Raw genomic sequence first — 12,500 nt, 5'->3', positions numbered from 1 at the left:
CCACCTTCCCAACGCAGGATCAGCTCATCGGGTGCAGAGATTTTTCTCCCAAAGGCGCATCTGAGCTTTCTTGGGTGCAGCCTGCAGGGGGGCAGAAAAATCAAAAAAAAAAAAAAAAAACCTTTTCTTCTAGTCTGTTAAGTTCTGTAACAGGGGCCTGCAAATTAAAATGGCAAAAGGACGGATTCGCAGAGAAAAGCAGACACGTTGGATTTTTATTTCCAATTTTTTTTCATATTTCCCTGTGTGTGCATTTTGGGGGGCTTCAGAGGAAAGAAACGAAAACTCCCCAAAGAAGCAGTTAGATTTAGGGGTTTGGGTCATGTCCCTTGGGGAGAGGGGAGGAGACAGAGGAAGGGGAATTGGTAAAAAGAAAAGAAAAAAGAAAAGAAAGGAAAAGAAAATGTGAAACTTGCCCAGAAGGGATTCAGGTGTGGCTTGCACAAGCCGCCAGCCGAGCGCCCCTCAGGGTGAGCGTAACTCTTTCATAAAATAAAATAGAATAAATGAAAAATAAGATGAAATAAATAAAATAAAATAAAAATCGAGTCAAATTAAAATGAAGCGTAAAACCTGCCCAGAGGGGACTCGCGGTCGGACCCTCTCGACCTCGCTGGGCTGCGTTAGGTAAGAGACGGTTCAAGGAGGCTTTCCTCCTGCTCGTTCTCATTCTCTTGCGTCAGCTCCAAACCACCCGCGGGCCAGGGGTGTCCTGTTCTGACCCCGTCAGGGACGCGCACGTCAGGCAGGTCACGGTGACGGGCATGCGCGTCCCTCGGTCACCCCCCCCAGGTCTGGCGGTTGCCTGAACTCGGGGGAGTTTGCAAAACCCGGCTTGGGAGTCGCCATGATTGACAGCGCGCTCTGGCCAGCTGGGCTGCGCCGTCCCCGGAGGCCTGTGTCCAGCGGCTCCTGGTGCCCGGGTGGCTTTGCGGTGACCTGCCCTGCAGGGCACGTGACACCGGGCGGCCTCGTCTGCGTTTCGATTTCAGAAAAGTACAACCCGCCAGCCAACGTCACCGTGGGCTACGACAGATCCCGCCGCAGCCACGTCGTCCGCTGGGACAATCCCCGGAGGAGGTTCGACCTGGCCAGCAGCACCTTCCAGTACCAGCTGGACGTCCAGAGGACGGTACGGGCCCGGCCGCCTGCTCTCCCGGGAAGTTCCTCCGGGTCTTCCTTCCGTCTCTCCTCAGTCCAGGGCCGTCTGTCCGTCTGTTACTCACGCTCTGGGCTCCGACCCCGAGAGCCACGGCCGACCCCAGCCCGCGGGTGCCCTGCGCCTCCCTGGGCTCGAGGACAGGTGCGACCGCACACAGGTGACCACAGGTGGCCTCGCAGCTGACCACACGCAGGTGACCACACAAGTGACCACACAGAGGTGACCATGCACAGCTGACCACACACAGGTGACCACGCACAGGTGACCACACACAGGTGACCACACACAGGTGACCACGCACAGCTGACCACACACAGGTGACCACGCACAGCTGACCACACACAGGTGACCACGCACATCTGACCACACACAGGTGACCATGCACAGCTGACCACGCACAGCTGACCACACACAGGTGACCATGCACAGGTGACCACACACAGGTGACCACGCACATCTGACCACACACAGGTGACCATGCACAGCTGACCACGCACAGCTGACCACACACAGGTGACCATGCACAGGTGACCACACACAGGTGACCACGCACAGGTGAGCACACACAGGTGACCACGCACAGCTGACCACACACAGGTGACCACACAGGTGACCACACAGGTGACCACACACAGCTGACCACACAGGTGACCGCACACAGGTGACCACACACAGCTGACTACACAGCTGACCACACACAGGTGACTACACAGAGCTGATAGGTAACCTCACGTGATTTACCCAGGTGTCTCAAGCAGGTGACATCACATGGGAGACACACAGGTGACCCCCACAGGTGAGCACCAGGTGACCTTAGGTGACCACACTCAGTTGACCCCACACAGGTAACCAGGCAGAGGTGACCTCATCAGGTGACTATGCAGAGCTGGTAACTGTTCTCAGGTGATTCCCACAGGTGACCTCAGGCAGGTAAGTCCGTACGGGTGACTCAGGTGACATTAGACAGGTGACTGTACACAGGTGACCTCAGAGAGGTAAAGCCGTGCAGGTGACCTTCACAGGTCAGAGCAGACAGGTGAATACACACAGGTGGCCTCAGGCAGGTACGTGCACACAGGTGACATCAGATCAGTAACTACACACGAGTGGCCCCAGATAACCACACGCAGGTGACTCCCAGGGCCCAGGGGTGACCCGCACGTCCACCCCTTGCCAGACCTCGGAGAGTCCGCCCTCTTCTCCTTCATCATCGCAGAGAACCTTGGGAGGCAGGTCAGCCCAGGGAAAGGGACATGCGTGTCAGTGAGGGAAACATTTGTGTGCCGTTCTGGGGGACTGCGAACTAAGCGCCCAAGATGAAGGTTCTCCGGGGAGATGCTCACGGGGCTTATTGACCCCCAGATGGGAGCTCAGAAAATAAGCAGCCGCAAACTCCAACCCCGCAGGGGAGGGCGCGGCTCGCACAGAACGCGGCGGTTTTCTCGGGGAAAGACGGGCGTGGTGCTTGGAGGACGAGAGCAAGATGAGCAGGTCCGCGGCCGTGTCCACGTAGACGGTGCCCATGGCCTCGGCCGGCCGCTTCCCGACCCTAAGCCGCGCCGCGGTGGATCTCACGAGCGTGTTCCGTTTCATCCCTTTCCTGGAAGGAAGTCGTCCGGCCAGGGGTTCAGGGTGGGCGGCTCGCCTGCTCCTGTGGCAGCTCTCACGGCCTCGGAGCAAAATGGCTCTGCCACAGTCCAGGGCCTGCTGTCCCTTGTCCCGTTGGCCGCGGAGCAGAAAGCACATCAGTGACCCGCTCTCCCCATGTCTGTTTCTGCAGAGCGGCTTCCCCAAGCGGGACCCCGTAAGTATCTCCTCCCTCCCGGCGTCCTGTGCCTAAGCCTCGAGCGGCCTCGCCACGCAGAACCGCCCAGCCCGTGTCCCACGGGGCCGAAGACCCGGCCCACTTGGACCTGCTGCCCCCGGTCCACGCGGCAGACGGAGCAGCCTCTGCTCGCAAACCAGCCCCTGGCAGGCGTCAGCTCAGAGGTCACGGGGACGGGACAGGACGCCCCAGACTCAGTTCCACCTGGAGCTGCAGACGGGACCTCGGGCAGGTAGTGCAGGACCCCGAGAGGAGCCCCTCCTGGTCAGGTGGCCCTGAGGCCATGGCCGTGTCCTCACAAGAGACAGAAGAGGAGACACAGACACAGAGGAGGAGCCACGTGGAGACGGAGGCAGAGGCTGGAGGGCTGGGGCCACCAGCCCAGGGCCGCCTGGAGCCCAGGAGCTAGACAGGCGGGAAGGAGCCTCCCGGAGCCCGTGGAAGGGCTCAGCCTCTAGCCTCAGCCTCCGCCCTCCAGCTGGGCAGCTGGCTTCCTGGGGTTAAATACCCCATTAGCGACACCTGCCAAGCACACAGGTGAAGCGGAAGGAGGGTCAGGGTCCCCCTGGGGGCAGCGTGGGAAGTGCCCATCCTCTGTGAGCCTCAGCTGGACTCCCGGGGTGCCTGAGAGGAGGCCCAGGGTCCTCCCCTGCTTCTGTCCAGCCCAGAAAGCTCCCCCGTGGACCAAGGGAACGTGGTCTTTGCTGTTCTGACCACCAGGCTGCCCAGTCCCCTCTTCTGAGCCTCTGCAGAGTGGACACCCACCCAGGGGTGGTCAGGGCACTGGTCCAGGAGAGCACCTGCAGCCCGTCCGTGGCCTGGGGCGGGGAGAGTGGAAGATGCCCGTCCCGTCCGGCCCTGGGGTCAGGTGACCAGGACCCTCAGGGACGGCCGCCCTCCCTGCCTGGCGCTCCCTGGTGCCACCTGGGTCCCCAGCGCGGGTCCCTGCTCATGCCCAAGGTCCTCCTCCGGGGACAACCCGAGAACGTCTACCTGCTGCCCAGTTCCGACTCGAGCGCCAAGAACACCCTGCGCCTGAGGGTCAAGCACCTGCGCGGCGAGATCTGGAGCGAGTGGAGTCGGACGCTGCGTTTCGGTAGGCGCCCGCCTCCGGGCAGCTCCAGGCGACGTGGACGCTGAGCTGGCCGCGGTGGGGGGAGGACCCTCCCGCTCCGTCCGGCACCCGACCCCGGCGCTGCCGGGAGACGTGGCCGAGGGTTGACCCGGGGCTGCTTGAGGCTGGGGTCTCGCTCTCCTGGATTCCCTGGGAAGGTGCTGCCCTCGGGGTCCTGAAGACGAGATGGCCAAATCCAACCGCATGACACCTGTCAGTCAGGGTGTGGGTGGACCCCACGGGGACTCTGGAGAATGGTTCTGCCAGGTCCCCACGCTGGGCACGCTGGTCTGTCCCCTCTTGGTGGCCATGTTCCAGCCCACGTTAGAGCCTGCTGTCAGAAGGGACCACAAGCCAGGGGACCTAAAGCTGTAGAAATCCATGTTCCCCTGGGTGTCTGGAGCCGCCGGGCTGATCCAGTCACCTGGGAGGAGCGGGGGACACCTTCCCATGGACATCATCCACCTGGAACATTCCACTGTTGCATATTCATTCCTTTGGCTGTGGGAGGAGTGGACGATGGCGTCCATTTCTGTGGGCGTAAGTGTGGCGCGTCACACAGGTTATACTGGGCGGGGCCCGTGCTGGGCTCGTGCCCTGGGTGTCCAAAAGGGGCCCGGGACGTGGAGCAGCCAGGGACACAGACGGGGCAGGTGGAGGTGGGCAGAGAGCAGGCGGGGGCAGATTCTCAGTGACCTTCAGCGCTGCTTTCCCAGCCCCCGGGTCCCTGTGCCAGGAGAGCCTCACCTGCAGCCTCTGCCCCACCTGAAATCAGCAAGGGCCTGTGCGCAGAAGCCGCCTGCTGGTCCCTCGTGACCTTCTGCTCTTCTTCCCCACCAGGCAACCCAGAAGAGGGACATGTCAGCGTCCCCGTGACCCTGGCTGTGCTGACGGCGGGGGCAGCCACCCTGTCCGCTGTGGTCCTGATGTTCCTGTGCAAAAGGTGACTTTGGGCGACCTTGAAACTATCACGCTTAGCAAAGTGAGCCAGATACCCAAGATGGGGGACCATGTGACTGTTTAGACCAGATGTGCAGAGCAGGCCGACCCGCAGAGACCAGCAAGGACGGTTGCTCAGGGTGGAGAGGAGGGCGTGGGAGGGACTGCTCACCTGTGTAGGGTCTCCTTTGCGGTGATGGGAATGTTCTGGAACTGGACAGAGACCATCATGCATCAGGGGCTCATTATAAGAGGGCTGGGCGAGTCGATCGCAGCCAGGCGGTTGACGTCCATCAGCAAGGGCGTGGGCTGCATCCCCAGCATTGCAACAAAAGAAGGGGCTGTAATGTGACTTTGGCAAATTTCTCCATTTCTCGAATTTGCAAAGGCAACTACACCTGCTCCCACCCCCTGCAATTCCTCCCACGACCCCTAGGGGCGCTGTGGAGCCGCGCTGTGCACCTGCCCCAGGTGGCGTTAATCCCCGGATGGGACCCTGCCATTCCTCCGTTCTCCTCTGGGGGCGCTACAGAGCGTCACTGCTCACTTGCCTCAGGCAGCATTAATCCCCGGATGGACCCTGCAATTCCTCGGACAGCCCATGGGGGCGGTGCAGAGGTGCAGTGTACACCTGCCCCAGGCAGCGTTAATCCCCGGATGGGACCCTGCAATTCCTTGGACGGCCCGTGGGGGCGCTACAGAGGTGCAGCGTTCATCTGCCCCAGGCAGCGTTAATCCCTGAAGGGGACCCTGCAATTCCAGGTCCCACCGTGGGGGCGCTGCAGAGCCGCACTGCTCCTCCACCCCCGGATGGGACCCAGGTGCAAATCTTGCCCTGCGCCTTACTCACCGAAAGTTCCGCGGGTTGCGCGTGGTCACTTGCGCCTGGAGAACAACTGCCCTTTCATGAGGGACTCGGACTCCACGGGCCCCGGATGACCGCGCACTTCCTGGGCAAGAGCTGTCCACGTTCACAGGCAGGGGGGCATCCCCCCCGGCCAGGGCTTCTCCTCCCGAAGGACTTCAGGCTAAGGGGGGCCCAGGACAGTGCTGAGGTGATGGTCAGTCTTGGGGGCTGGACACCTGGTCCCTCAGTGCTGAGGTGATGGTCAGTCTTGGCTGGACACCTGGTCCCTCAGTGCTGAGGTGATGGTCAGTCTTGGGGGCTGGACACCTGGTCCCTCAGTGCTGAGGTGATGGTCAGTCTTGGGGGCTGGACACCTGGTCCCTCAGTGCTGAGGTGATGGTCAGTCTTGGGGGCTGGACACCTGGTCCCTCAGTGCTGAGGTGATGGTCAGTCTTGGGGGCTGGACACCTGGTCCCTCAGTGCTGAGGTGATGGTCAGTCTTGGGGGCTGGACACCTGGTCCCTCAGTGCTGAGGTGATAGTCAGTCTTGGCTGGACACCTGGTCCCTCAGTGCTGAGATGAAGGTCAGTCTTGGGGGCTGGACACCTGGTCCCTCAGTGCTGAGGTGATGGTCAGTCTTGGGGGCTGGACACCTGGTCCCTCAGTGCTGAGGTGATGGTCAGTCTTGGGGGCTGGACACCTGGTCCCTCAGTGCTGAGGTGATGGTCAGTCTTGGGGGCTGGACACCTGGTCCCTCAGTGCTGAGGTGATAGTCAGTCTTGGCTGGACACCTGGTCCCTCAGTGCTGAGATGAAGGTCAGTCTTGGGGGCTGGACACCTGGTCCCTCAGTGCTGAGGTGATGGTCAGTCTTGGGGGCTGGACACCTGGTCCCTCAGTGCTGAGGTGATGGTCAGTCTTGGGGGCTGGACACCTGGTCCCTCAGTGCTGAGGTGATGGTCAGTCTTGGGGGCTGGACACCTGGTCCCTCAGTGCTGAGGTGATAGTCAGTCTTGGCTGGACACCTGGTCCCTCAGTGCTGAGATGAAGGTCAGTCTTGGGGGCTGGACACCTGGTCCCTCAGTGCTGAGGTGATGGTCAGTCTTGGGGGCTGGACACCTGGTCCCTCAGTGCTGAGGTGATGGTCAGTCTTGGGGGCTGGACACCTGGTCCCTCAGTGCTGAGGTGATGGTCAGTCTTGGGGGCTGGACACCTGGTCCCTCAGTGCTAAGGTGATGGTCACTCTGAGAGATTCCCCAGCCAGGGTGGAGGCCAGCATCTCTTCACCTTCCCCGGGGGGTGACTGACCCCCAGGTCCATCATCCTGCCCCCTCCTGCCTGTTCTGCTGCAGAGCGTCCACCCGGGACGTGGGGTCAGGTGCCCCCAGGTAGGAGACGCCCTGGGCACCAGCTCTTGGTGCGCATCCTGGACGCAGGTGTGGCCGGCCCCGGGCTGGCCCAGGCTTCCTGTGGTGCTGGGTCGTGGCCCCGTCCACTGGGCAGCCCGGGGACCTGCCCTTACGTCCCATCCACCCCTCAGGTCCTCGCTGTGGCGGAGGCTGTTCCCTCCCATCCCCCAGGTGAAAGGGGAGGTGACCGGCGTCTTCCTGTCAAGCCAGGTGAGTGGATGCCCACTTCACGGGGTCCCTGAGCTGAGCAGAGGGGACCCGAGGACAGCTTTCCGCCTGGCCCGAGGTGGCCCTGGGCGGTGGCGCCAGCCCTCCAGCCTCTGCCTCCGTCTCCACGTGGCTCCTCCTCTGTGTCTGTGTCTCCTCTTTGGTCTTCACTTTCCCAGCAAGTGTCAGCGATCCGTTCCTTTTCGTGGCTGTGTAATACTCCACTGTCTGTCTGGACACGGCTCTGTGGATCTCTTGGACCCCCGACGCACACTTGGGTGGTCTCCACCTTCTGGGGGCTGTGGACAGTGCTGGTCTCCTAGATGGTTTCTTGGTGGGACGACCAGACGGGTCACTTGTGGACCATCTCACCCGGGTGATTTCTTCTCCCTCTCAGGTCACCTGGGTAGAGTCCCGTCCTCCACCAGACTCCCAGGAACCCGAGGAAGTCCTGGTTGTGGACGAATCACCATAATCTGCCTGTGGACGCGCAGAGAGTTCCATCTCAACACCACCGTCCTCTTCCGAAGCTGCCCTTCCTCCCCCGGGACTTCACGGTGCTTATGAACATCTCCTGCCTCGGTCTCCACCACCTGCAGCCAAACCTGCCAGCGAAGCTCGTTTGCCAGTAACGCCCAGACCGCTGGCTCCGTCACCAGGGTAAAGATCAACCATGAAGATGGGCACGTGGTGCCCACCGTGATCCCGGCAGCTCTGGAGGCTGAGGCAGGAGGATGGCAAGTTGGAGGCCAGCCTCAGCCACTTAGCAATAAAATATTGAATAAAATATTGAAAGGGCTGGGGAAGTGAAGCACCCCTGGGTTCCATCCCTGGTACTAAAAAAAAATGCAATAAAACAGTCCGTCCCTGTGTCTCTTCATAAGCAAACACGTCCCCAGAGTGTCCCTCCTAAAGTGGAAGAGGTGGCAGCTCAGCGTCCCCGTGGGGACCTCGCGGGGCGGCGGCAGGCGTGTGGGAACTTCCAAAACCTCTGGGATTTTTTCTTCTCTGTCCTCTGACTCAAACACACCTCTCCGTTTTCCCAGGAAAAAATAAACTTTCATTTAGGGGGAAAAAAAAAGAAAGAAAACAGAAGCCATTTCTGAGGCGGGGACAGGTCAGCCGCGTATCTCGGTCGCTGTGGGCTTCGCGGGCCTTCCTGGGTTTCCAGACGCGCCTGGTGAACGGCCGGCCTCGCGCCCGCGGTGAATCACATCCTAACCCTGTTGCCGTGAGACGCGTCTTAGGAACCCAGAGTCTTTCTCCGCGAAAGGACTTTGCACCTGGTGGAATACTACTCGGCCATGAAAAAGGAAATGCCGACCCGGGCAGCCCGAGGGATGGAACTGGAGGGTGTCACGGTCTGTGAACTAAGCCAGGTGTGCAAAGAGAACAAAGGCAGGTTCTTTGTTATGAATAGAAATGTCTAAAAAATTTTTTAAAAAGTCAACCTGAATGCAGGATAAAATGATCACCGAGTTTGGGGAATGGTGTGTGAGGCTGGTGGATAGGAGAAAAAAAAAAAAAAAAATGAAGGTCTGGCCTCAGGCACGCCACAGGCACGTCTGGATAGTTCATGCCGGACCCCAGGGCGTGTGCGCTTCACGGTGATCGTCCAAACCCGAATCGAGAAATGACCCCATTAAGTAACGCAAGCTCGGCGGCGGGTGGTGGTGGTGCACAGCTTTAATACCAGTGGCTCTGGAGGCTGAGGCCGGAGGATCACAAGTTGGAGGCCAGCCTCGGCAACTTAGGGAGGCCCTAAGTCATGTATATTTTTTATAAAAAAATAAAATAAAGAGGGCTGGGGGTGTGGCCCAGTGGTTAGGCCCGCCTGGGTTGCGTCCAGTGGCGGCCGATGAGAAAAGATTCTAATTGCAAAACGTGCCGGGTTCTGCTCAGGACGGGGACCAGATAAGCAGCCGCTAACAGCCGGCACCTTCCTTTGTGTGAAGAAATCAAAAGCGGCCACGTCGCCCCCCCAGGGATGCCCTGGCTATCTCCCCGGCCAGCTGGACCCCGGAGCCCGAGGGCCACCCTGTCGCAACCCCAGGACCACAGGCTCGAAGTGTCGCCGCCGATAAGGGCCGGGGCGGACGCGGCGCTGAGATTACTGGACAAGGTTGTGCAAACCGCCGAGCTCAGAGATAAGGGCTTCTGGGAAACGGAGCCCAGGTCCAGGGAGGACCAGCGTCCCCGGTCCTGCAGGAAAGGCGGGTGGAAATGGGAGAGCCCAGTCCGAGCGGCCGGCGCCAGGAAGGCAGAAGAGGAGGCAGGGAGAGGAGGCGCGGGTGCAGGAGGGAGGGGACGGTGCCTGTGTCCTGGGAGCGAGCCAGAGACCCAGGGCCACCTCCCGGGTCAGAGGCCAGGCCCACAGCCAGAGCCGGACAGAGAAGGAGGGACAGGTCCACCACGGCGGTGCAAGACCAGAGGCCAGGGCCCAGCCTGGAGGGCGGAGGCTGGGACCAGAGGCTGAGCCCTCCACAGGCTCAGGGAGGCCCCTTCCTACCTCTCCAGCTCCTGGGCTCCAGGGGGCCCTGGGCTGGTGGCCCCAGCCCTCCAGCCATGGCCTCAGGGCCACCTGCCCAGGAGGAGCTCCTCTCAGGACCTGCACTCACTGCCCCTGGAAAGATGCTATGTCTCAATCGGGTCCCGTTCCCCGGTCCTGGAGTGGACGTCCATCTGGAGGACAGACACTTGGACCGGGGACAGGTGGACGGGAATTTCAGGGTGATAGTGTTCGCCCAGTACAGCTCTGGAAACTCTCCGTTTTCTTTGGGTTTGGAAGAATCACAGGAGGGTTCATGGTGTCCACCCAGGATGCTCCCAAGGACACAACAGATTGCGCGTCACCCTTGCTCCCTGGCCGCTGGCCCCGTTGGAGAGGCTCTGGGACAATGGCTGGGACGCCCTCGGTGCTGGCAAAGACCTCGGACAGGCAGATGCACGCGCACTGCCCATCGGCACCGTGCAGATCGCATCAAGGTCCTGGGGTGTCCATGGGAGGTTCCCGCGTCCATTGTCATGGCCACAGGGACATGGGGAGATCACGTGTCCCCCCGAGATCGTGCGGGTGACTCATGCTGCAAAGCTTGTGGCCAGATGTGCTTTCACTGGGAATGTTCACTAGGGAAGCCCCTCATCCTGGGGAATCCCGCAGGCAGCTGTGGGGTCACAGAGGCCAGGCCTGGTAAGGATGGCCTCCAGCGCAGGATCCTGGGATCCTCCTGTGTCAGGGTGGCCCTGAGGCCATGGCCGTGTCCTCACAAGAGACAGAAGAGGAGACACAGACACAGAGGAGGAGCCACATGAAATCCTTTCATTTACTACCCCTCAGCCCCTTCACTGCAAAGTGACAGGGCTCCGATTTGGAAGTTCTGGCTCCTTCTCTTATTTTCTACTAAACTCCGCTCTCCTTGGGTAAAAAGCTATTCCAGATGCCAACCTACCCGCAAGCAGAGACGGTGGGACACCCCCGGACATGGCCCTGGGACTTCAAGCAGTCGTGGCTGGGACTGAGCAGAAGCTTGAAAGGACTGCGCTGCTCCTCGACCCCTGCGTGCTGGGCGGGCAGCCCCCGTGCATGCCTGTGGTCGTGGGGCGGACGGGCAAAGCGTCACCTCTGTCAGCAGGGACCCGGGCTCAGAGGGCTCCATCCTCTTCCCTGGGTGCGCCAGGCAGCCCTTCTTCACTGTGACAAGACCCCCGAGGAAAACGACTTCGAGGAGGAGGAGAGGTTTTGCTCAGAGTTGCAGAGGATTCAGCCCATGGCGGGCCGACTCCCTTCTCTGGGCCTGAGATGAAGCAGCGCATCATGGCAGACGGGCGGGCGTGGGGCAGGAACGCTGCTCAGCTCACGCGGAGAGACGGAGCCAGGCAGGAGCCAGGGACACGATATAGTCTCGGAATCAACCCCGGAGCCTGCTGCTCGCACCAGGCCCCGCCACCGGGAGGCCACTCCCCCTGGAGGCCCCTCCTCCGAGAGGCCCCGCCTCCGAGAGGCCCCGCCTTTGGGAGGCCCCGCCTCCGAGAGGCCCCGCCTTCGGGAGGCCCCGCCTCCGAGAGGCCCCGCCTTCGGGAGGCCCTGCCTCTGAAAAGCCCCGCCTTCGGGAGGCCCCGCCTCCGAGAAGCCCCGCCTCCCAGAGGCCCCGCCTCTGAGAGGCCCCGCCTTCGGGAGGCCCTGCCTCTGAAAAGCCCCGCCTTCGGGAGGCCCCGCCTCCGAGAAGCCCCGCCTCCCAGAGGCCCCGCCCCGATAGTCCACCCGTGGCTTCAACTCTGGACTCTGCGGCTCTGGGGACCAAGCGGTCCACGCAGGAGCCCCAGGGGGCCACTGCAGATCGACAGAGATCTGCATCCCTCCCTCTGTCCCTCCCTCTGTCCCTCGTCTCCTCCAGGGGTGCCCATCACAGCTGGACCGTCCAGATTTGGCCCCTCACATTCCGACAGGGGCGTTCAGAGGACCTCGCAGCAACCTTCGCTCCGCAAACGCAGCAGAACACGTAGACGCGCCACCTCGGACCCTCCACCTAAAATCGGCAGCGGGTCATTTCCATCCCACGTCCAGGGCTGACCACGGGAGAGCCCTTCCCCGGCACTGGGGGCGAGTGCCCGGGTACCACACACACACCGCCCATCGCAAAACCCGGGTACTGGCGACAGTGTGTCACCGGTAAAGAGACGGAGCTGAGATGGCAGGTCGAGGGTGCTTAGGCCCCGGTGCTCCGCCCGGGTGCTCCCCGGAGTGTGCTGGGTGCGCCACACGAGCTCGTGCAAAACCCACGTCGTAGAATGTGTCACTCTCGGTGCGGAGCAGGGAAGCCACATGGAGTCGCATACCCAGAATATGCAAGTGTACCGATGCCGATTCACACCGTGTCTCTAAAAATAAAAAATATTTTAATAAAAAAATTCAGTAAAAAAGTAAAATAGGAAAAAAAAATGTAAAAGGTGGGACCTTAAACATTCTGTCCTGAATTCCCACAGAGCCCTGTGTGTAAAC

The 12,500-nt window shown here is 61.2% G+C and overlaps 2 protein-coding genes across 6 annotated transcripts in view; one reads left to right on the top strand and one right to left on the bottom strand.

Moving 5' to 3' along the window:
* The window catches only part of LOC306651975 (granulocyte-macrophage colony-stimulating factor receptor subunit alpha-like), a 16,791-nt gene extending 8,483 nt beyond the window's left edge, over positions 1–8,308 (top strand). Inside the window, exons 5-9 of one of the 2 annotated variants that reach the window (XM_079124996.1) lie at positions 993–1,132; positions 3,924–4,083; positions 4,942–5,044; positions 7,426–7,504; positions 7,899–8,308. In XM_079124996.1, the coding sequence (XP_078981122.1) occupies positions 993–1,132; positions 3,924–4,083; positions 4,942–5,044; positions 7,426–7,504; positions 7,899–7,976 (560 nt within the window). In that variant the 3' untranslated portion in view covers positions 7,977–8,308. The remainder of the gene's footprint in view (positions 1–992; positions 1,133–3,923; positions 4,084–4,941; positions 5,045–7,425; positions 7,505–7,898) is intronic. The other variant, XM_079124995.1, reaches the window with a different exon arrangement.
* Positions 1–12,500, bottom strand: part of SLC25A6 (solute carrier family 25 member 6) — a 248,017-nt gene that overhangs the window by 232,797 nt on the left and 2,720 nt on the right. The window lies entirely within an intron of this gene.

This window comes from Sciurus vulgaris (genome assembly GCF_902686455.1).
Source record: "Sciurus vulgaris genome assembly, chromosome: X".
Taxonomy (NCBI): Eukaryota; Metazoa; Chordata; class Mammalia; order Rodentia; family Sciuridae; genus Sciurus; species Sciurus vulgaris.
This window is presented reverse-complemented; position numbering and strand designations above follow the sequence as displayed.